This window comes from Elephas maximus, chromosome 12, assembly GCF_024166365.1.
Source record: "Elephas maximus indicus isolate mEleMax1 chromosome 12, mEleMax1 primary haplotype, whole genome shotgun sequence".
NCBI classification, from domain to species: Eukaryota; Metazoa; Chordata; class Mammalia; order Proboscidea; family Elephantidae; genus Elephas; species Elephas maximus.
This window is the reverse complement of record NC_064830.1, coordinates 58,859,512-58,878,781: the sequence shown is the minus strand read 5'-3', so window position 1 is coordinate 58,878,781 and position 19,270 is coordinate 58,859,512. Positions and strand designations below refer to the sequence as shown.

The following is a 19,270-nucleotide window of genomic DNA, read 5'->3' as shown; positions in this document are numbered from 1 at the left end:
CTCCTCTTTGGGAGGGTTTGGCCTCTTCACTGAGAAGACCCCTGGGCTTTAGCACCCCCTTCAAGTCTGCCCACAGCCCTGCGAGGTGTGGGCTGGCAGGCCCCAGCAGCATGGCAGAGTGGACACATGGTGCCCTGCTTGCACAGCCTCAGGACCTCCCAGCACAGAGTTGCACATAAGCAGGAGACCCGCCACATCCCGTGGAACGAGCTTCATGATGACTGAGGCAGAACCAGGCCAAACCCCTCGGGGCAGTGCACACAGGAGGGAAAGCAGCGAGGGGCCGGCCTGGATGTCAGGGAGCTGGGTGGGCCATCCTCAGAGGGTGCTACGCACTCTGGATGTAGGAGGCCAGGCTTTCACACTGTGATCACCTGAGTATTCTTGGCTTAGAAAAAGCTCCAGAATCTTGAACCCAGATGCCTAACTCCTGGTTGTGGTTTCCCACCACAGGCCTGGCGGCGGCGGGGGGGGGGGTGCAGCTTTCTGCCTCCCGCCCCCCACGAGTGAGCCACCCGTGAAACCCAATCCTAGTGCAGCGAGCTGGAGCATGCAGCCTAGGCGGGCCTGGCGCCCCTGCCTGCGCTGGCCCAGCCTCTGCTGAGTCCACACTTTCTCTAGGTAAACTCATCACGGGCCTTCCCAGGGGTGGACTTTCTCCCTTAGGATCTATAATTTCTCAGAAGAGACCCTAAAGAACAATCTGGAAAAGAGTCAAAGCTCAATAAAGGGGAGATGGAACTGCCTGGCCCAGTGCTGTTGTGGGAGGAGGGGCTGGGGCCTCGGAGAGACTGCCCAGGCACAACAGCCCCAGGTGGGCAGGTGCCGAGCTCCCAGATTCCGTGTGAGGGCTTAGAGCACCCCTGGTCCTGGCTCCCCACCCCCACCATCCATTCCCCTGTCCCAAGGACGAGGCCGGCCTCCTTCCTCTGCCTCACCAAGGCTGCCCTCCTCAGCCCCAGCTCTGTGTTTCTCATTCCTTCTAGCACCTTCCACACACACTCCCACTGCCCCCAGCAGGCTCAGCTGACCTAGGAAAGATGGGTGGATGGGCAGGGCCTTTTGGGGGCACAGGGGGCAGCAAAGGACTGGTGGGGGGATGCCTGGGGAGTCAAGCCTGGGAGAGGGAGGTGGTACCAAGCAGATGTGAAGGTATGGCAGCTGGGGGACAGGGCATGGCATGCAGCCCCCAGGTGGGAGGGGGACACACGGCTCCTGGCATGAGTAGCTGCTGATCAGGCTGCCTTCCCGCCTGACCTCAGTCAGGGCAGGTCGCAGGAGGGTGGGCTGGGGTGGGGTGTGCTGGGGTAGCCCTGCCGGAACCTGGAGGACCTCACTGGGGCTGGTGGGGAGAAGGTCCCGGTGTGGAGCCGAGGACATGCAGAGCAAACAGGTGCTGGCGTGGCCCTCGGGCGTTCATAGAAGAGGCGTGGGGGAGGCCTGGCCAGACAGGAGCCGACCCTGAGGTCACCAGAGAGGCCAGGGCTGGGCTACTGCGGGGCTGGGCCCTGCACGGCCTCCTGGGACAGCGTGGGGGTGGGGGGCCGAGTGGCTGATGCCACCCGGCTGTTAGGAAATTACGGGTGGAGGGGAGGCAGGTGGTCAGGGCCATGGCGGCAGTGCAGGCTGGCTAGGGAGCATGGGGGTGCCCACCTAACCCCTGACATGGCCTTCTGCTGCGCTGGGGTGCAGGCCCCGCCCTCAGGCCCTGACTTTGGGGAAAGCATGTCCAGCCTGAGGCCTCCTCTCCTGGACCCCACACCCACTGTGAACACCAGCCCCTGAAGGCTGCTCCAAAGGCACCCCTGCCCCTGGCCCACTCCACCTTTCCTGGGCACAGCCATGCAGGCGGGCAGGGGACGGGATGGGACATGACTGTGTGCCCTAAGAGTCATGCTATGCCATGGTCCACCTCTGATGGAAGGCAGCCTCAGGCAGATATGGCCCCCCAACCGCTCCCCCCGCTGCCCACACCCCAGGGTTCGGCCAGACGCTTGCTGCCCGGCACGAGGGGGTTAAGGGGCCGGGCGGTGGCTGGCTGGCTGTCAGGGCCTGGCTGCGTGGTGCACTGCGTCCAGAGAGCAAGAGCCGCCGACCCCAGCAGACGCGCTGCCCGCCGGCTGCTGAGCACGCGGCAATGGCCCTGAACAAAGGTGAGCCTTCAGCTCCTCCGGCCCTGCACTCCAGCTGACCAGAGCCCACGGAGGAGGGGCAGGGGCATCCCTGCGGGGCTCTGGGGAGCCCCTGGTGGGAATGCTGCTGGGGAGGCTCAAAGCTGGAACCAGAGGCTCCTCTCACCCTCCTGCCCCATCCTTCCCAGGGCCCCCGGGTGGTGCACACAGTTAACATGCTTAGCAGCTAATCCAAAGGTTGGAGCTTTGAGTTCATCTAGAGGTGCCTCGGAAGAAAGGTCTGGCGACTTCTAAAATTTTGGCCAGTGAAAACCCTGTGCAGCACAGTTCTACTCTGACACACATGGGGTTGCCATGAGTTGACGGGGACTTGATGGCCACTGATTTTTCCCTTCCCTTCCCTCCCACCCTGAGGGCCCAGGAGAGTGACTGGGGAGGTCAGGTAAGGCAGATTCGGATTCTCCACCTCTGGGCAGGATGACCATGCGCAGAAGTAGGGCATGAGGTGCCTTCCTCACCCCACGCCCAGGCCCTTGGCCAAGTTGGCCAAGGAGGAGGACGAGGCCCACTGTCGCTGCCAGAAGGCCAAGCAGCAGCCTGACAGGCCAGCCTGTGTGAGTGGGCAGCGCCCCGTGCCATGGGGGGCACCCCCCAGTGCTGCCTCAAGCTCAGAGGCAGGGAGACAAGGCCTGACCCCATGTTTGGCACAGCAGATAGGGCCTTGTCTCCCCACCAGGGTCCCCAAGCTGCCTCCTCAGGCCATCCCTGGAGGTGGCTGGGCTGGGACTGGGAAGGGCCCCAGTCAGCTCTGCCTTCGCAGCAGGAGGCCCAGCACTGGTGCTGCTGTTTGTGTGCTGGGCGGCAATGGGCTGTGGCGGCCTGGAAGGCATGGATCCCAGAACACCGAGGGACGCTGAGAGCCTGCGGTGCCCCACCATGTGTGTCTGCAACTACGACGATTACACAGATGAGCTCAATGTCTTCTGCAGTGCCCGAAACCTCACACGGCTGCCCACTGGCATCCCTGAGGGCACCAGGGCCCTGTGGCTGGACTGCAACAACCTAACCAGCATCCCCGCGGCTGCCTTCCAGAACCTCTCAGGCCTGGACTTCCTCAACCTGCAGGGCAGCCAGCTGGGCAGCCTGGAGCCACACGCGCTCCTGGGCCTGGGCGCGCTCTACCACCTTCATCTAGAGCAGAACCAGCTGCGCAGCCTGGCGGCTGGCACCTTTTCACACACGCCAGGCCTGGCCTCCCTCAGCCTGCACCACAACCTGCTCAGCAGGCTGGACGAGGGCATCTTCGCCAGCCTGCCGCACCTCTGGGCCCTCAACCTTGGCTGGAATGGCCTGGCTGTGCTGCCTGACACTGCCTTCCAGGGCCTGGCTGGTCTGCGTGAGCTGGTACTGGCTGGCAACCGCCTGATCTACCTGCAGCCGCCGCTCTTCTGCGGCCTGGATGAGCTGCAGGAGCTGGACGTGAGCCGCAATGCACTGCGCAGCGTCAAGGCCGGCGTCTTTGTCAAGATGCCCAAGCTGCAGAAGCTCTACCTGCACCACAACCTCATCACCAGCGTGGCACCCGGTGCCTTCCTGGGCTTGCGTGCCCTGCGCTGGCTGGACCTGTCGCACAACCGTGTGGGTGGCCTCTTTGCAGAGACCTTCCCTGGCCTGCTGGGGCTACGTGTGTTGCGCCTCTCTCACAATGCGCTGACCGGTCTGCGGCCACGCACCTTCAAAGACCTACACTTTCTGGAGGAGCTGCAGCTTGGCCACAACCGCATCCGGCAACTGGCTGAGCACACCTTCCAGGGCCTGGGCCAGCTGGAGGTGCTCACGCTGGACCACAACCAGCTCCAGGAGCTGCGGCCAGGTGCCTTCCTGGGGCTCGCCAACGTGGCCGTCATGAACCTCTCGGGCAACTGCCTGCGGAACCTGCCGGAGCAGGTGTTCCGGGGCTTGGGCCAGCTGCACAGCCTGCACCTGGAGGGCAGCTGCCTGGGCCGTGTGCGCCCGCACACCTTCTCGGGCCTGGGGGGCCTGCGCCGGCTCTTCCTTCGAGACAGCAGCATCATGGATCTTGACGAGCAGAGCCTGCAAGGGCTGCCTGAGCTGCTCGAGCTGGACCTCACCGCCAACTGCCTGGCGCACCTGCCGCGCCAACTCTTCCAGGGCCTTGGCAAGCTCGAGTACCTGTTGCTGGCCCACAACCAGCTGGTGGAGCTCACCCTGGACACGCTCCGGCCCCTGCAGCGCACCTTCTGGCTGGACTTGGCACACAACCGCCTGGAGGGCTTGGCCGAGGGTGTCCTGGCGCCCCTGGAGCAGCTGCGCTACCTCAGTCTGGGCAACAACTCCCTGCACACCTTCCTGCCGCAGCCCCCTGGCCTGGAGCACCTGTGGCTCGAGGGCAACCCCTGGGACTGTGGCTGTGCGCTGCAGGCACTGTGGGCCTTCGCCCTGAAGAACCCCCGCGCCGTACCACGCGCTGTGCAGGTGGTCCCCGAGGGTGATGACCGCCAGCCGCCCGTGTACACCTACAACAACATCACCTGTGCAGGTCCACCTGCTGTGGCTGGCCTTGACCTGCGGGACCTCCGCGAGGCCCACTTTGCTCACTGCTGACCTTGGCGCAGCCCCGAGGTGGGGCTGGCGGATCCCACAATGCCAGCGGAGGCAGCCGCAGTCCTCTGGGGCCATGTAAGCACCGACTGGCAGTCCCCAAGGCCTGACCAGGAGCTGGGGCGGAGCAGCTACATGCCCTGTGCCCACCTGGGCTGCCATGAATTAAAGCAATCTGACAAACAGCGTGTGACCCTGAGACACAGACACAGGTGCAAGGGAACATCAGCCCTGGCATGCTGCCAGTCGGCCCCCAAACGTGTTACTAGGGGTCCTGCCCCACCCACCCCCCCCTCACCACAGCCCTCCCTCACACCTCCCCCAGCCCTGCCCCCTTGGGAAGATGCCCCCCCAGATGCCATTGCTCCACCCAGGTCTCTCCCCCTGAGGTGGTTTCCCTGAGGCATCCTGCTCCTACAAAGCCAAAGTGAGTCAAGGTGGCACAGCTGTCTCTTCCCTGGCGTCCTGCCCTCAGTGCACAAGGCTGTGTGTCCATGCTGGGAGTAGAGGGTCCAGGCTGAGCGCCACCCAGTGAGCCTCTGACCATTAAAACTGGGCTGCTGTGCCTCCAGCCCTCCTCCCCTTCTCTGCAGCCCTAGCCTTGCCTGCAACTCAGACACGTGCCCCACCATCCGACCAGGAGGCCCCCTCACCTTCCCACCCTGTCCTATCTCCCCAAGCCCACTCCATCCCCAGGAGCTGCACCAACTCCTCCCTTTGGAGACACAGCCCCAGCCAGCACTCGGCCTGCCACACTGTCCTCACCAGGCAAAGGTGCAAGAAAGCCCCTGGGCCTCTCAGCTCACGTGGAAAATGGCCCTCAACTTCACTGTGCCCTTCAGGGCATCACCCTCTCCCAGCTTGGTCCCAGGGTCCCCGTGGTGGCCCCACTCACGTGTTTCTCTAACACCTCCACAGCAACCACAAGCACCCTCCTGCCCTCAGTTCGAACGTTTTCTCACTCTGGATTCACAGAACCCAGAGGCTCACTGAGAGACACACACAGGAGAGCAGATTAGACAAGACAGTAGAGACGTCACATACGTAGGTGTCTGTTTAATGGTGCAGTGCAGGGTGTCTCCAGGCCTGGCAGCCACCCCCCAACGTGGCAGGCCCAGGGTCAGCAAGGACAACAGAGCAGCTCCACGCCATGTGGGGCACAGGTGTCAGAAGCTGGTCCCTTTGGGAACATGGCATCTCCCCATGCAACTTGGATGTGGTGCCATCTCTCAAGGCTACCAGGACCCCGCCCACACTGCTCAAACACTGGAAAGGTCTCTGAACGCAGTCTGGTGGGGGTGGGAGGCACAGATGCTGCTGGACCAGCTTATGTAGGTCCTGCACCCCTCCAGGCCCCCTGTTCTGGCCCTCGTGCATGAGCTCCACAGCAGCATGGGAAAGCCCAGGAGACAGGAGAGCTGGCAGGGCACCTCAGTCAGTGCCTGTCTGCGCCTGCACCTGTGCCCCATCCAGGATCTTCTGGGCAATGGAGGCAAGTGCAGGGAAGGCAGCACTCTTGGGGAACTCCTGGATGAAGTCCCGGCCCTCTTCCAGGCTCCTCACAAGCTGGGGGTCCAGAGGCACGGAGCCTGTGAAGATGAGGAGACGGGGGAAGGGAGGGCAGGGCCTGGGGAGGCTCGGGTCACCGCCATGCACCCCCACCCTGGAAGCCAGCGCCTCCTTGAGAGAGCAGATGCCCCAGGCTGGCACTCTGCGGGGGCTCACTTCCACCCGGATGCTGTACCTCCCATGGGCTAGCTCAGTACTGCCCAGCGCGTGGACACCTGCCTCAGTGTTCATCCAAAGGGCAGCCCTGAGGTTTAGCCTGGGCAGGGAGTGCCTGTCCTGCCCCCTGCATCTTGGGGTCCCAGCAGGCATGCTCCCACAGTTGACAGGGACCCCACTACCCCCCACCTGGCACTCACCTAGAAAGGGAACCCCAGCGTGCCTGGCCAGCTCCTCCCCGCCTCCCACGGAGAAGAGATTAGTACACTCCTGGACAGAGGGATGGGGCCATGAGTGCAGGCCCCTTGTGCCCCTGTACCCTGCCCACCCGACGGCCGGGCGCCTCACCGCGCAGTGCGGGCAGACGAAACCGCTCATGTTTTCCACAATGCCGATCACTGGCAGCCCTGTCTTCCTGCAGAAGGTCAGCTCCCGCCGCACATCCCCCACAGACACCGCCTGGGGGCCAAGACAGCGTCTGGGGCTCTACATGCAGCTCTGCTGGAGAGAGGGAGGCCACCGCCCCCACCTGCCAGGAGGGGCTGCATGTTTGGAGCTTGGTGCTCACTCACCTGGGGTGTGGTAACCAGAACTGCGCCCAAGGGCTGGTACGGACGCAGGGCCTCCACAGCCGAGATGTGCTCATCAGAGGTACCTGGGGGCGTGTCCACCACCAGGAAGTCCAACTCCCCCCACACCACGTCCGACACAAACTGCCTTATCAGTGCTGCAGAGACCACCCAGAACCCCGGGGGCTCATGAGGCGTTTGTCCAGAGAAGCCCCAGCCTCTTGCAGCCTCCAGTGCAGACAGCGCTATCAACAGGGCCTGGACCCCAAAAGCAAGGCCACTGCCAGGAGGAGAAGCACATGCAGAGGTCCCCAGCACACTGTCCCTCTCCCCGCCCCACCCAGGAGCGGTTGGCTGATGTCTGCTCTAGACACAGGATGGCCCCAAGTGTCCCGGCCCAGGGAGCTGGCCCTGCAGGGAGTGCCATGGCTGACTGGCCCTAGGCTGGCTTTTGATACCGGCAGGCGGTCCAGGCTTCCAACTACATCGCTGACCTGATGGCGGGGGGAGGCGGGGGTTGTTGCTGCCGTCTGATGGGCCAGAGGCACCCGAGCCCCCAATGAGTGCCCCAACACTGCAGATTGGTGGCTCAAGAATGATGGCCTCAACCACACAGGCCCCAGCACCATGCGCCCGCCTCATCCCACGATTCACAGAAGCCTACCCGGCACAGCCGGGATGTTGCCAACTCCCCATGACAGCTGGCATGGGACTGCTGAGGACTTGGGCCCCATTACCATTTTTCTTGGGGCCCCTCCACACCACGGCCTCATCGGGTGTCTCCAGCAGGAAGCCCACGGACATGAGAGCAATGCTCTGTTCCTGGTCCACAAACACTGGCACCCAGCCGTTGTCACACTGGTGCACAGCGCAGCCCTGCGCCTGCAGCATGCGTGGCACGCTGGGCCCACACAGATCCACATCTAGGATGCCCACCTGCAGGCGGTGTAGCCAGTGAGGACCACGCTCAGGAGGACAGGGGTGGCAGGCGCAGGGGGGATGAGTGGCCTGGAGGCACAGTGCTCACCTTCTTGCCCGCGTGGCGCAGGGCCAGGGCCAGCTCAGTGGAGATGGTGCTCTTCCCTACACCACCCTTTCCCGAGAGCACAAGGATGATGTGCCGGACGCCGGCCAGGTTCCCAGGCTCTTGTCAGAACAAGAGACATAAAGGTCAGGAGGTCCCAATATGCCAGCCACTCCTCACCATTCCCCCTACGGGCTCACTGTGTACTCCCACCTCTGGGCTCTGGGGTCACGGCCCCCACACCCGACACTGAGCAAATGAGGCTGGCAGGAGGCTCCACAGCCCATCCGCTGCTCCCGTGAACGCCATAGCACCCACTCCTGCCTGAAGCCTGGCTGCCGAAGACCAGGAAGCCTCTTTAGAGAGCGTCTATGTGTGCAGGTGTGCGCATGTGTGTATGTACTGCAGAAGTGGTGTGCACTCACGCTTGGAGACAAGACAAGCCTGAGATGCCAGCTCCCTCTAATTCCAACGGAGAAACACTTGGAGACCAACAAAGCTGCCGTCTTCGTGGCCTCAAGGTGCACCTATGCCTGGAGGCTGCTGTGCCTCCTCTCAGTGACCAGGCCCAAGACATGACTGAATCTGGGCCTGAGGTTGCCCCTCTCCACCTCCTAGGACCCAGGTTAGTGCAGAAGAGGCCCTGAGGCAGACACTGGGGCTCCAATTGCGGGGGCGGGGGGGGAGGGTGAGTGCCAGCACCTGAGACCCAGGTCACCAGACGGCCCTTGCTATGCAAGCATCAGCACTGCCTGACTGGCTGAGTCCACACTCTTGTTGCCCCTGTGCCCCACCCCGAAGGCACCCACCCACTAATGTCTTTGGCCGCATTCCACACAGGCCCCCCCCCCAAAACTCTCCTTTGGGTCTTTGACCACCTGCCCTGCTCCTTTTCCTTCCACTGAGCAAGAAACTTCACCAAATGAATCAGGGATGGTCACAAACACCGTCTGCCTGGCCTCCATATTCCAATCAGGTGCCCTCCACCCTGCCCAGGCCTCTGCTCAGCTGCTCTCCTGGGTGCCCGCCTTTCCCGGAAGGTGGTTGTGGGTAGAATCCCATCCCTCCTCCCACCCCTCCAATATCTCCCCGAGGTACTCGCAGGGCCTGACCTGGCCCTCCTGGCGGGACCTTAACACAAACTTTGTGAACTATAGGCCATGATCTCGTCTTAGGCGACATCACACCCAAGCTGCCCAGCAAACACTAATGCTTAAGGTAACACCAACAGGCACGTGGGAGGATACTGTGCAAGGCTGCAGGTTCACCTTCGTTGCTGGGGGAGGGGGTTCTGCTGGAAACGCTCGAAAGTGAGAGAGCCAGGTGTAACCTAGTTGAACCGTGACTGAGACAGGCAAGAGATCGGACTGGCTACAATTAAATAACTTCTAATTCAGTGTTTTTGGAATCTAAACCTAAGTGCAGACCACCATATAACTTTTACTGCTGGCACTCGAAGACACTTGTGACTAACAAACTAGGTGCTTAGACAAGATAAGGGGCCATATTTCCTATCCCTACATGCTTGACTGATAACCTTCCTGAGTTGTTTTTCAAGTCTCGCATACTCACCCGCCACCGCCTCCATCCGCCACCTCCTGCGTCTCTGGGTTTCCGCCCGCGGACCGCCCGCCTCCCAGCAGGAGTGAAGAGCCCTCGGGCCAGTGGGCAGCGCGAGCCCGCCCCCCGGCGCCTCTTCATAGGCCTAGTCCTGCTGCCCTCAGCTAATCAGACCGCCCGAGCTGTGCGCGCGAGTTCCGGCGCCGGATGACGTGGAGGAGATGGGTCCACTTCCCTGTCAACGCCCCAAGTTGGGACCGCCTCCCTCCCGCAATCCGCGCCCAATGGGTGCGGGGGCCTTCTCTCCGACGGATTCAGGCGTGGCCAATGGAGACTTCGGTTCGGGACTAACGGGCCCTGCAGCCTATCGGCAGGAGCCGTGCCCCGCGAGTCCCGACCCCCGGTCCAAGCCTGAGCTGGAGCCCGCCTCCCGCGGGCCGGCCAATGCGGCGCGGGGCGGGGATTGTTGACGTCTCGCTCGGAGCGGAAAGTAGGTCACCGCGGGCAGGGAGCGCGGCGACGGCGGAGGCAGAGCAGCGCCAGGTGAGCGCGGCGGCGCGGCCGGGCCTGCCCTGGCGTCGCGGGCTCGGGAGGGCGCGCCCAACCTTTGTTCCTCCGGCTACCCGGGCACGGCGCCTGCTCCCAGCCCGCCCTGCGCTTTGTCCGCGGCCACCAGGCGGGCCGCGCTCCCTCTTAGACCCTCGTCCATCTCCGGGGCCCCGGAAGGACGGCTGCGTCGGGCGCTCTGCGCACTGCCTCGGGTTAGGGGGCCCTCCCCCCCGATTTGGGGGGTAACTTCCGGAAACGGCACCCCGAAACTGAAATCAGTACGAGCTCGCGAGAATCGGGATATGGCGACCGTCCGGTTACGTGAAGATTGGGGAGCGTGTTGTCGGGACTTCGCTGTGGGTGACAAGCTCGTTGGGTCATTCATTCAGTCTGGGTCACGTGGCGCCCACTGTGTGGTACCAGTGTAGCGAATAGCGATTAAGCCGTTTGGGGCCGATTGTAACTGCTCCAACCATAGTTGGAGACTGGAGGCTCTGGTGCAGGCCAGATGTTTATGGAGAACAGCAGGACTCCCATCACCAGGAACCAGTGGCTCAGGCTAGGGAGGGCCTTCCCCCCCGCCTCCCCCCCCCCCACCCAGCTCATTCATTCAGCGGACAAGGCACCTTTTGGGTGTCTGGCAGGGGCCTTGTAGGCTTTCCCGCCCGAGGGAGAGGCAGGTATACACCATCACGGAAGGCCACATATTGCTTTAGGTTGGGTGGAATTGATAACGGAAGGTAGTGTTACCACAATTTCCCTAGTTAGCCGCATGCTGCAAACAGCCAATTCTTGAGACCGGGTGAGGTGGGTAGCAAGAAGTTTATTAGATATACCGGTATTTACCGATATATGGAGGCAGAGGGGAATGATCTCCTAAAGCTAGCTGTCTGTCTCTCAGAACTACAGGTCAGCTAGGGTTTTCAAGGGAAAAGGGGCTATAAGTTTTAGGAACTCGTGGAATGTGCATTCTCTTTCTGTTTGGTTTCAAACATGTTGATCTCTTCCTGCTATTATCCCATCAGCTTCATCTTGTTGACAGGCTTATTAGATCCATATCACTTGTTTTCCAAGGTCCTAGGGGAAACACTGGTTAACCTTTTGGAGGAGCTAACAGGAAAATCCTACCTGGAAACAGAGACAGCCTGGGAAGGGAAAGAAGAAGGGGAAAAATGGCACAGGTACTGTTCAGGATATGGCTGAGCAGCCTGTTTCAGTAGGACCGTGGTAATCAGAGCAGCAGTGAGAGAAGAGTAGGAGAAAGCTGGTCACTGAACCAAGGCCAGTATGGCTTGGGGAAGCTGAGAACTCTGGAGGCTCTGTAGAATTCTGCATTTTATCTTAAGAATAATGGGAAGGCCTGAAGGCATGGTAAGATTCAGATTAATTTTTCAAGAGCAAGTCTGGCTGTGTGTTAAGGATCTGGGAGGAGGGTGAGGCAGACAGATGTGTGGTCCAGGGGAGGTCCTGGGTTGGGATGGAGGTGAAGAACATGGACGAGTTGAGGTAGTCAGGGCTTGGAGATACTGAGTTGATGCGGGCCATGAGGGGATGGAGGAGGTGTCAGGGATGTCTGGCATGAGGAACTACGTGCTTGGAGATTTCATTTGCCAAACTGGACACTGGAGGAGGAGGAGTCAGCCAAGGCTGGAAATGCCTGAAGTGCAAGTGGGTGAGACGTGGGGTAGGTGAGGATGAGCTCAGAGGGAGATGGGCTGAGATGTGCCGTGGAGAGTCATGGACTTGTGGAAGGTTTTGCACACCATCTGCCTGGTTTTCATTGAGGTACTCAGATACTGGAGTGAGGTGTGGGCTTGTGTGGAGAGTTCTGGAGCTCTGACCATGGGATCCGTGTGGCCCGGGAACACCTCCACCTTTGGGTGGGTCTGTGGGCACAGCCCGCAGGGGCAGCTGGGAGCCTGCACAGGGGTGAAGGACAGAGTACAGAGGGCTGTTGGGAGACAGTCCAGCATCCTGAGTCTTCCTTCCTTTCTCGGGGTCTGTGTTTTCTTCCAGGTCCTCTCCGCCATGGCCAGGCGGCCCCGGAGCAGCCGGGCATGGCATTTTGTCCTGAGTGCAGCCCGCCGAGATGCCGATGCCCGGGTTGTGGCTCTGGCAGGCACTGCTAACTGGGGCTATGACTCTGATGGGCAGGTAGGTCCCCGTGAGGAGGGGGTGCTGCTGGACTGAGGTGTGGAGAAGCAGGCATGACCTAGACAGGGATGAAAGAGGATGGATGCCCAGGTCCCACTGTCCCTGGGCATGCTCTGCCTGACAAGGCTCTTCAACCCAGTGAAGGCCCCTGAGGCTGGGCCCCAGCACAGGTGCCAGGTTCTCCTTAATAACACTCTTCTGTCTTGCAAAGACCACACTGGGGCGAGGCTGCACACTGGGGATTGTGGCCAACAAAAATGTTTCAATTTCATGCATCCAACTCATTTCCAGAAGAGAGCCATTGTTAACTTGGCGAATGTCTTTCTAGATGTTTCCTTGGCCTGTCCAGACACACAGTGTTCTGTACGTGTGCATGAAAAAGAGCTTTGGTTCTTGATGATCAGAATTTCTTACCATGTGAGCCTCTCCGTGGGAACAAGGAGGCAGTCCAGAGAACATCTGTCTCCCAGTTCAGGTTTTCTGGCCCCAGCAGGGGCAGCATGGAGAGGCAGAGCATGTGGGTGAAGGTTTGGTGAGGCCAGGAGAAGAATAGGTTCCATCTCTCAGAGTAGGAGCCAGCTTGAATCACCCCAGCTGTCTTCTGCAGGGCTGCCCGAGGTGACTTTGGCCTCTGCTCAGCACAGGTGCCCCGGGCTGGGAGGGGCGGGTGCCTCTCCTCCAGATCAGTGGCCCCTTGTCCCCCCAGAGAGTGGCTGGTGAGCCTTGGGAGCTGTCCAGGGGAAGGCCTGGCCTGCACTCCTGCCCTGCCCCCACACTGACCATGTGGTCTGGAGCACAGACTCACTGCTGTGGGATGCAGAATGTGACCACTGATGGTACAGATGTGACACATACATGCTTTTTGTCCCCTGTCACCTAATGGGTCTTGCATGCCTGTGAGTGTGTCTGGGGTGAATAGCACACATACCCTTCCTTAGTTCATAGGAGGCAGAGGCCTCAGCCTAGGGTGGAGGGTCCCATTCCCTGCAATGGGATGCAGTCCCTTAGGCCTGCGTGGCCTGCTGTGGCGACCATTCTGCAGATGGGACCATGTCCCATTCTTAAGTCGGCTCTCAAAACAGACCTGCCAGCCCGACCATTGTGGCTCCGTGTCTTCTCTTCCTGGGCCCATCCTCTCCTCTCCCCAGCTCCTGCAGTCTTCTTTATGATTGTCTGTCTGTCCATCCGTGATGGGTTTGAGACACAGCAGATGCCCGTTTTGCTGTTTATTTGCTCAGTTGGTTTAGCTGCTGTGTGGCCATGGTGCTGGGCCCTGGAGTGTGACGGGAAAGAGACAGAAGGGCTGGGCTTCCCTTGTCAGGGGACAGGTGACAGATGAGTTTCAGGGATAAGAAGAAGAAAGCCGGGGAATGGTGGTCTGAGGAGGAGCATCGGAAGACCCAGGTGGGGGACCCTGAGGTCACGTGCTGCACATGGGAGGAGTGAAGGTGGAGTTCAGAAGGCAGATCTGGGCTGGGAGCTCTTGAAGGATTCGATGGGGCACGGGTACTCTAGGGCGTGGTGGAACGGCATGATGGGGGCGGTGGGACATGGCGGAGTGTCACGGTAGCGTGTTTTAAAAGCTTGTTTGGGTCTAGGTGCAGAGTGTGGAGTGGTGGTGGGGCGGGGGGAGAAGCAAAGCCCAGTGGCGGCCAGTGAGCCGCAGAGCTTCAGGCAGGGGCTCTCTCCACCTGCTCAGGTGTGGAGACTGGAGGCACTGCATAGCTTCAGAGCAGGATGACTCAGCTCAGAGACCCCTAAGCAGGCTGGCTGGCCCCCAGGAGGGGTTGTGGGTGACTCGGCTATTGGGTGTGACAAGCTTTGCACAAGGACCCGAGTGTCTGGCTGGGTCCTGTAGGGGCAGCTCAGCTGACTAGTACTTTTCTATACCCAGAAGCTGGAAGCTGCAGCAGGGGCCTCGTCAAGGGGGCTGTGCAGCAGGGTGGGTGTGGAGGGGCTGGCACAGGGCTGCAGGCCAGAGGTGGGAACAGCCTGCCTTCTTTCCCAGCACAGCGACTCAGACTCCGACCCTGAGTTCTTGTCCCTGCCGCCATCCATCCCCAGCGCTGTGCCGGTCACCGGGGAGTCCTTCTGTGACTGCGACAGCCAGAGTGAGGCCTCCTTCTGCGGCGGCCGGCACAGCACCCACAGCGGCAAAGACTGCCGCTGTGGGGAGGAGGACGAGCGTGAGTGCGTGGGGAGGACTTGGGGGAGGACCTGCAGGGAGGATGAGTGTTTGGGAAGGTTGGGGGAGGGGGGACATACAAGGAGGAGGATAAGCGTGAGCACTGGGGGAGGTTGAGGGGAGGGTGGGGGAGAGGGGCTCCCTGCCCACCTCAGCTGGCCCTTCGCCCCTGCAGACTTTGACTGGGTCTGGGATGACCTGAACAAGTCCTCAGCCACCCTCCTGAGCTGCGATAATCGCAAAGTCAGCTTCCATGTGGAATACAGCTGTGGCACAGCAGCCATCCGGGGCACCAAGGAGCTGGGTGAGGGCCAGCATTTCTGGGAGATCAAGATGACCTCGCCTGTCTATGGTACTGACATGGTGAGTGCTGACTGCCAGAGACACGCGGGGATTGGCCCCAGGTGAGGCGTGCGGGATCAGCCCCAGCCCCATGTGCCCCTCTCCTGGCCTTGTTCCTAGATGGTAGGCATTGGGACGTCAGATGTGGACCTGGACAAGTACCACCACACCTTCTGCAGCCTGCTGGGCAGGGATGAGGACAGCTGGGGCCTCTCGTACACGGGTGCGTGTGGGGGTGGGGGGGCAGTGGGGCTGGGTTGGTGCCCCCCCACCCTGCTTCTGGGCTCACCCCCACCGGCTGCACCCAGGGCTCCTCCACCACAAGGGAGACAAGATGAGCTTCTCATCACGCTTTGGCCAGGGCTCCATCATTGGTGTGCATCTGGACACCTGGCATGGGAAACTGACCTTCTTCAAGAACCGCAAGTGCATAGGTAAGGGTGCCCAGGCCATCTGTGCAGGAGCCTGGGTCCCAGGCCCCTGAGGGCGGGGCAGTGGGACAGGGAAGGTCCAAGCCACAGGGTCCCATGGTACCGAGTGTGGATCCACCACGTGTCCTCACAGTTGGCTGAGGCTCCATCTCCACCTCAGAGTGGGGTTGGGGAGGGACCAATCAGCCATGCCTCTCTTGAAGGCGTGGCAGCCACCAGGCTGCAGAACAAGAAGTTCTACCCAATGGTGTGCTCCACGGCCGCCAAGAGCAGCATGAAGGTGATCCGCTCTTGCGCCAGTTCCACCTCACTGCAGTACCTGTGCTGCTACCGCCTGCGCCAGCTGCGACCCAACTCCGGGGACACGCTCGAGGGTCTGCCCCTGCCCCCCGGCCTCAAGCAGGTGCTGCACAACAAGCTGGGCTGGGTGCTGAGCATGAGCTGCAGCCTCTGCTGGCCACCCGCACCCAGCCCTGAGACCAGGCCTTGCCAGAGGAAACACTGCCGACGGACCTGACTTCCTTTCTGATGAAAACTGCTTCTCAGCCAGGACCGTCTTCTGTCCCTTCCTTCTGGCCACACTCTGGGCAACAGGACAGGGACGAGTTGGGCTGAGTCTGTTGGGTTGTCCACCTGCTCCCAGAGCCTGGGACAGTCCTTTCTGCAGGGTCCAGGGCCACTTGGCCATGTGATCGTCCACGTCTGCTCTGTTGGTGCCAGTGGGGGCAGTTGCTTCTCTCCCCGATGCTCCTAGGTGGTCACTGTTGGCCACCAGCAGTAGAGGAAGGCCTGGCTAGCACCAATGTTCCTGCTTCTCAGGCCTTGGAGGCCTCAGGCTGTTTTTCACTGCTTTGCATGTTGTCAGCTGCTGCTCCTCCTTCTCAGAAAGGTAAATCACTGTAATAAACACAGTTTCTATTGACACCCGTGATAGCTGTAGGATTACATGCGGCCAGGCTAAGACCCAGTAAGCTCATGTGTCTCAGTGGTATTTCTCCTGTGGGTCTGATTCTGCCCGGGGTGGGGATGAGTCCTGTCCTCCCTCTGAGAGTGTGGCCCCAGCTTCCCAGGAACAGGTGCCACACCCCAAGGGGTTCCTCCAGGGGCCTCCATTCTGGCACTTGGAGGAGGCAGCATGGGCGGGGCTGGGCAAGCACACTGCCCCCCAGAACCCTTCAGCCTGCCTGACCCCTTTTCTCAGCCCAGTGATCTGAGAACTTCCCCTGGTGTCTACCACCACCCCCGCCCCGCCCTGCCCCGCCCAAGCCAGACACAGACCAAGAGCCATCCCAGGCCAAGGGTATCCAGCGTCCCATCTCTGTAGGCGGCGGTGGTCTCCTGTGCCCCCTATTCTCCATGTGGCATGCTGGCTGGAGATGGTGTGTTCAAGAACACAGGTCCAACAGGAGATCAGGGTTGCGGGGCTGACTCGGTTGAACTGCCTGATCTGGTGCCACCAAGTCCCCTGCAGCCCCCCTGCTGTCTCTTGGTGCCCGCTTGCTGGCTGCCTGGCACCTGGCTATGCAGAAGGACAAGGCTTGGGACTCCTGGAGCTGGCTGCAGATGGGGGTGTGGGTATCCTTCCAGAGGCTCTGGCCCTAAGCCCTCCCACTGCCTGCCATCCCCAGCAGCTCCACCAGGCCTCCCTGCCACCACCCACCATGTCCTTCCACCACCCAGCCCAGCCTACTTTGGGGAGGCACACAAGTGCTTGCTCAGCTCCTGCCAGGAGGTCTCCAGTAGCATGTCCAGGCCCAACGAGAACTGCAGGAGCACCAGGGCCTGTGAGGGGGAGCAATAGGTGGGGGCTCCTTTGGGGACCCTGCTGAGACCAACTACCTATGCCAGTCAGGACCAAACCTGGCCCTGCTGGGCATCGTGACAGTCCAAGCGCTGGGACTGAGGTCAGCTGCCTTGCCCAATCCAGATGACTCTCACCTTCACCTGGGGCCAGCCAATGGCCCCCTCGGCATGGGGCACCACTGAACCCTCTGGCAATTGCCTCACGCCCTGGACACTGTGCCAGTGAGACCTGGACAAAGGGACCAGCCTTGGCTCCCACATCCCACCAGTCCCACCCTCCTTGAGCCCACCCAGGGGAGTGGGGGCTCAGAGGGAAGGTGCGGGCACCCCACCCTCCCAGGCAGCCCCACTGAGGGGATCGATGATGGCCAGGTAAAGGCGGATGGGGATCTCAGGACAAGTCCAGGGCACCGAGCATGCTGGGCTGGACACCTGCAAGCCAGAATGCACAAGTGCCTCAGAGAGCTGGGCAGCAGGATGCCTCTGGAAGCCTGCAGGTCACGCTGAACCCCTCAACACCTGGCCTCCACCTGGTCCATACCAGGCTCGTGATGAACAGGGAGACTCAGCCCAGGGGGAGGGCCTGATGGTGCTCCGGTGTGGCCGGCTGAGTGCTCTTGAGTTCTTCAACCAAGGCCGGCAAGTGGCCATCACACTTTGCAGCCACCACATCCCTGCCTGGCATCTCCAACCGCAGTCCCTAGGCCCCCTCTTGCCAGGTGACACTGGACTCCTGACCCCTGCTATCTAAAGACCCCGTTTATTTTGGCTCCTGCTCTCTGGGAGCAGCTACCACTCCCGCTCTGCCCACAGCTGAGAACCCAGTGACCAGGGACGAGTCCAAAGCTACCCAGGCACTCAGGCAGCAAATGCTCTTGGCTGGCCCATCTCCAGTGGAGCAGGGCTGGGGGGAGCACTGGGGACGTTTGGGCAACACCCTGCAGAAACTCTTCTGGTTCCAACAGCAACAGCAGTTCCTGTTTGTGTTCAGCCCAACCCTCAGGGGAGATCTGCTGGGACACCCAGGACACAGCTGCCACACCAACAGTCTCTGCAGCTCACCCACAGGCAACCGGAGGCCAGGCCCACTCCGTACAGCCCAGCGAAGGCCAAAGCCAGTCCATGCCTATGAGCCCTGCGGGAAAGGAGTGGGCTGCCTACAAGGGGCTGGAACGTTCCTGGGGGCAAATGCCTGACCTGAACCCCAGCCCTGTTCCAACTAGCTGAGTGACTTGGCATCACGCACTTGAAGTGTCTCCCTCTTAGGTACCCATCTTCAAGGTATACACAATTGCCTCAGCTACTTCCCAGGGCACCTTGGAGAGTGGAGTGACACCAGAAATACAGAAGACCAAGTCGCCGAAGAGACAGGGCTCCTGTGGGTATTAACCCTGAAACTCACGCTGCAGGGGCAGGGGCAGGGGCAGGGGCAGGGGCAGGGGCAGGGGCAGGGGCAGGGGCAGGGGCAGGGGCAGGGGCAGGGGCAGGGGCAGGGGCAGGGGCAGGGGCAGGGGCAGGGGCAGGGGCAGGGGCAGGGGCAGGGGCAGGGGCAGGGGCAGGGGCAGGGGTCCGGGCTCACGCGGCTCCAGCTGAGGCTCCGGGCTCGGAGCTGGGGCTCGACGCGGTGCTCGAAGACCAGGGAGCCCAGGGCCTCCAGCAGGATGTCAGCGCCAGCATCTTGCAGGATGGCTAGGGTGATATGGAAGAGAGAGAGAGCGCGAGCTCCGTCCGTCACGCCATCCCTCCAGGGGAGACCCACAGCCAGCAGAGAGTGCAACAGCTGCCCGGAGCAACGGCGGGCACGGTTGGGAAGGCCGGCCAAGCTCCGGGCAGGAGGCGCCCCTTTTACCACTCCTACTGGAGGCTAAAAGGGAGTTTGGTCCCCAGTGCCGAGCTCCAAGCAGAAGCGACCCCGGGCTGCTCCCGTCCGCACCTGGGTCCACGCGCACCGCCAAGCGCCTCAGGGCCGGCTCGGGCCGCAGAGCCTCGGCCGCCGCCCTGCGCTCCTCCGCCGGGTCTCGGGCCCTCGCGGCGGCCTCAGCGCCGGCAGGGCCCTCGGTGTCCGAGTCTGAGATCTCCCAGGTCGGGTCCCCCCATGGACCACCGCCCCGGACTCCGCGCAAAAACCCAGCGGCCCAGCCGGCTCTGGCCTTCGCCATGGGCAGCCCTATTTC

The 19,270-nt window shown here is 61.8% G+C and overlaps 4 protein-coding genes across 11 annotated transcripts; 2 read left to right on the top strand and 2 right to left on the bottom strand.

The window, feature by feature from the left end:
* Nucleotides 1-1,665: 1,665 nt before the first annotated feature.
* Nucleotides 1,666-4,932, top strand: IGFALS (insulin like growth factor binding protein acid labile subunit). Its single transcript, XM_049905003.1, has 5 exons — nt 1,666-1,723; nt 1,980-2,153; nt 2,547-2,574; nt 2,662-2,746; nt 2,850-4,932. Exons 1-5 carry the CDS (start codon nt 1,666-1,668, stop codon nt 4,755-4,757), a joined length of 2,253 nt encoding a protein of 750 aa, XP_049760960.1. The 3' UTR covers nt 4,758-4,932.
* Nucleotides 4,933-5,795: 863 nt separating this feature from the next.
* Nucleotides 5,796-9,728, bottom strand: NUBP2 (NUBP iron-sulfur cluster assembly factor 2, cytosolic). Of its 2 annotated transcripts, none has more exons than XM_049903577.1 (7): nt 9,645-9,728; nt 8,076-8,194; nt 7,786-7,984; nt 7,052-7,206; nt 6,828-6,938; nt 6,680-6,749; nt 5,796-6,343 (listed from the first exon to the last, which is right to left on the bottom strand). In XM_049903577.1, exons 1-7 carry the CDS (start codon nt 9,658-9,660, stop codon nt 6,186-6,188), a joined length of 828 nt encoding a protein of 275 aa, XP_049759534.1. In that variant the 5' UTR covers nt 9,661-9,728; the 3' UTR covers nt 5,796-6,185. The 2 variants fall into 2 exon arrangements, with proteins under 2 accessions (XP_049759534.1, XP_049759535.1); XM_049903578.1 differs by having other exon boundaries at nt 7,052-7,134.
* Nucleotides 9,729-9,945: 217 nt separating this feature from the next.
* On the top strand, nt 9,946-16,215 carry SPSB3 (splA/ryanodine receptor domain and SOCS box containing 3). 6 transcript variants are annotated; one of them, XM_049903573.1, is made up of 7 exons: nt 9,960-10,175; nt 12,198-12,335; nt 14,344-14,521; nt 14,696-14,883; nt 14,983-15,085; nt 15,171-15,296; nt 15,497-16,215. In XM_049903573.1, the coding sequence occupies exons 1-7, from the start codon at nt 10,077-10,079 to the stop codon at nt 15,808-15,810; spliced, it is 1,146 nt and encodes a 381-aa protein (XP_049759530.1). In that variant the 5' UTR covers nt 9,960-10,076; the 3' UTR covers nt 15,811-16,215. The 6 variants fall into 6 exon arrangements, with proteins under 6 accessions (XP_049759533.1, XP_049759530.1, XP_049759531.1 ...); XM_049903574.1 differs by lacking the exon at nt 9,960-10,175 and adding an exon at nt 10,182-10,537; XM_049903575.1 differs by lacking the exon at nt 9,960-10,175 and adding an exon at nt 10,554-11,362.
* EME2 (essential meiotic structure-specific endonuclease subunit 2) lies at nt 15,864-19,255 on the bottom strand. Of its 2 annotated transcripts, none has more exons than XR_007519607.1 (4): nt 19,030-19,255; nt 18,676-18,785; nt 16,572-17,075; nt 15,864-16,190 (listed from the first exon to the last, which is right to left on the bottom strand). XR_007519607.1 is itself a non-coding variant. In XM_049903580.1 (4 exons), the coding sequence occupies exons 1-4, from the start codon at nt 19,253-19,255 to the stop codon at nt 16,175-16,177; spliced, it is 444 nt and encodes a 147-aa protein (XP_049759537.1). In that variant the 3' UTR covers nt 15,864-16,174. The 2 variants fall into 2 exon arrangements, 1 of the variants encoding a protein (XP_049759537.1); XM_049903580.1 differs by having other exon boundaries at nt 16,984-17,075.
* Between the last annotated feature and the right edge of the window lie 15 nt (nt 19,256-19,270).

Bases quoted from the DNA above. Each gene is read 5' to 3' on its own strand.
- IGFALS (XM_049905003.1), top strand. From the start codon at position 1,666: ATGGCCTTCTGCTGCGCTGGGGTGCAGGCCCCGCCCTCAGGCCCTGAC. The intron at 2,154-2,546 runs GTGAGCCTTCAG...TCCCACCCTGAG, and splicing joins GGCAATGGCCCTGAACAAAG to GGCCCAGGAGAGTGACTGGG. The intron at 2,747-2,849 runs GTGAGTGGGCAG...CACAGCAGATAG, and splicing joins AGCCTGACAGGCCAGCCTGT to GGCCTTGTCTCCCCACCAGG.
- NUBP2 (XM_049903577.1), bottom strand. The intron at 7,985-8,075 runs GTGAGCACTGTG...CACCGCCTGCAG, and splicing joins TGCGCCACGCGGGCAAGAAG to GTGGGCATCCTAGATGTGGA. The intron at 6,939-7,051 runs GTGAGTGAGCAC...CTTGGCCCCCAG, and splicing joins TTCTGGTTACCACACCCCAG to GCGGTGTCTGTGGGGGATGT.
- SPSB3 (XM_049903571.1), top strand. From the start codon at position 11,919: ATGGACTTGTGGAAGGTTTTGCACACCATCTGCCTGGTTTTCATTGAG. The intron at 12,336-14,343 runs GTAGGTCCCCGT...CTTCTTTCCCAG, and splicing joins GCTATGACTCTGATGGGCAG to CACAGCGACTCAGACTCCGA. The intron at 14,522-14,695 runs GTGAGTGCGTGG...TCGCCCCTGCAG, and splicing joins CTGTGGGGAGGAGGACGAGC to ACTTTGACTGGGTCTGGGAT.
- EME2 (XM_049903580.1), bottom strand. From the start codon at position 19,255: ATGGCGAAGGCCAGAGCCGGCTGGGCCGCTGGGTTTTTGCGCGGAGTC. The intron at 18,786-19,029 runs GTGCGGACGGGA...ATATCACCCTAG, and splicing joins GGCGGTGCGCGTGGACCCAG to CCATCCTGCAAGATGCTGGC. The intron at 17,076-18,675 runs GTGAGCCCGGAC...TCCCCCTCACAG, and splicing joins GGAGCCTCAGCTGGAGCCGC to GCCCTGGTGCTCCTGCAGTT.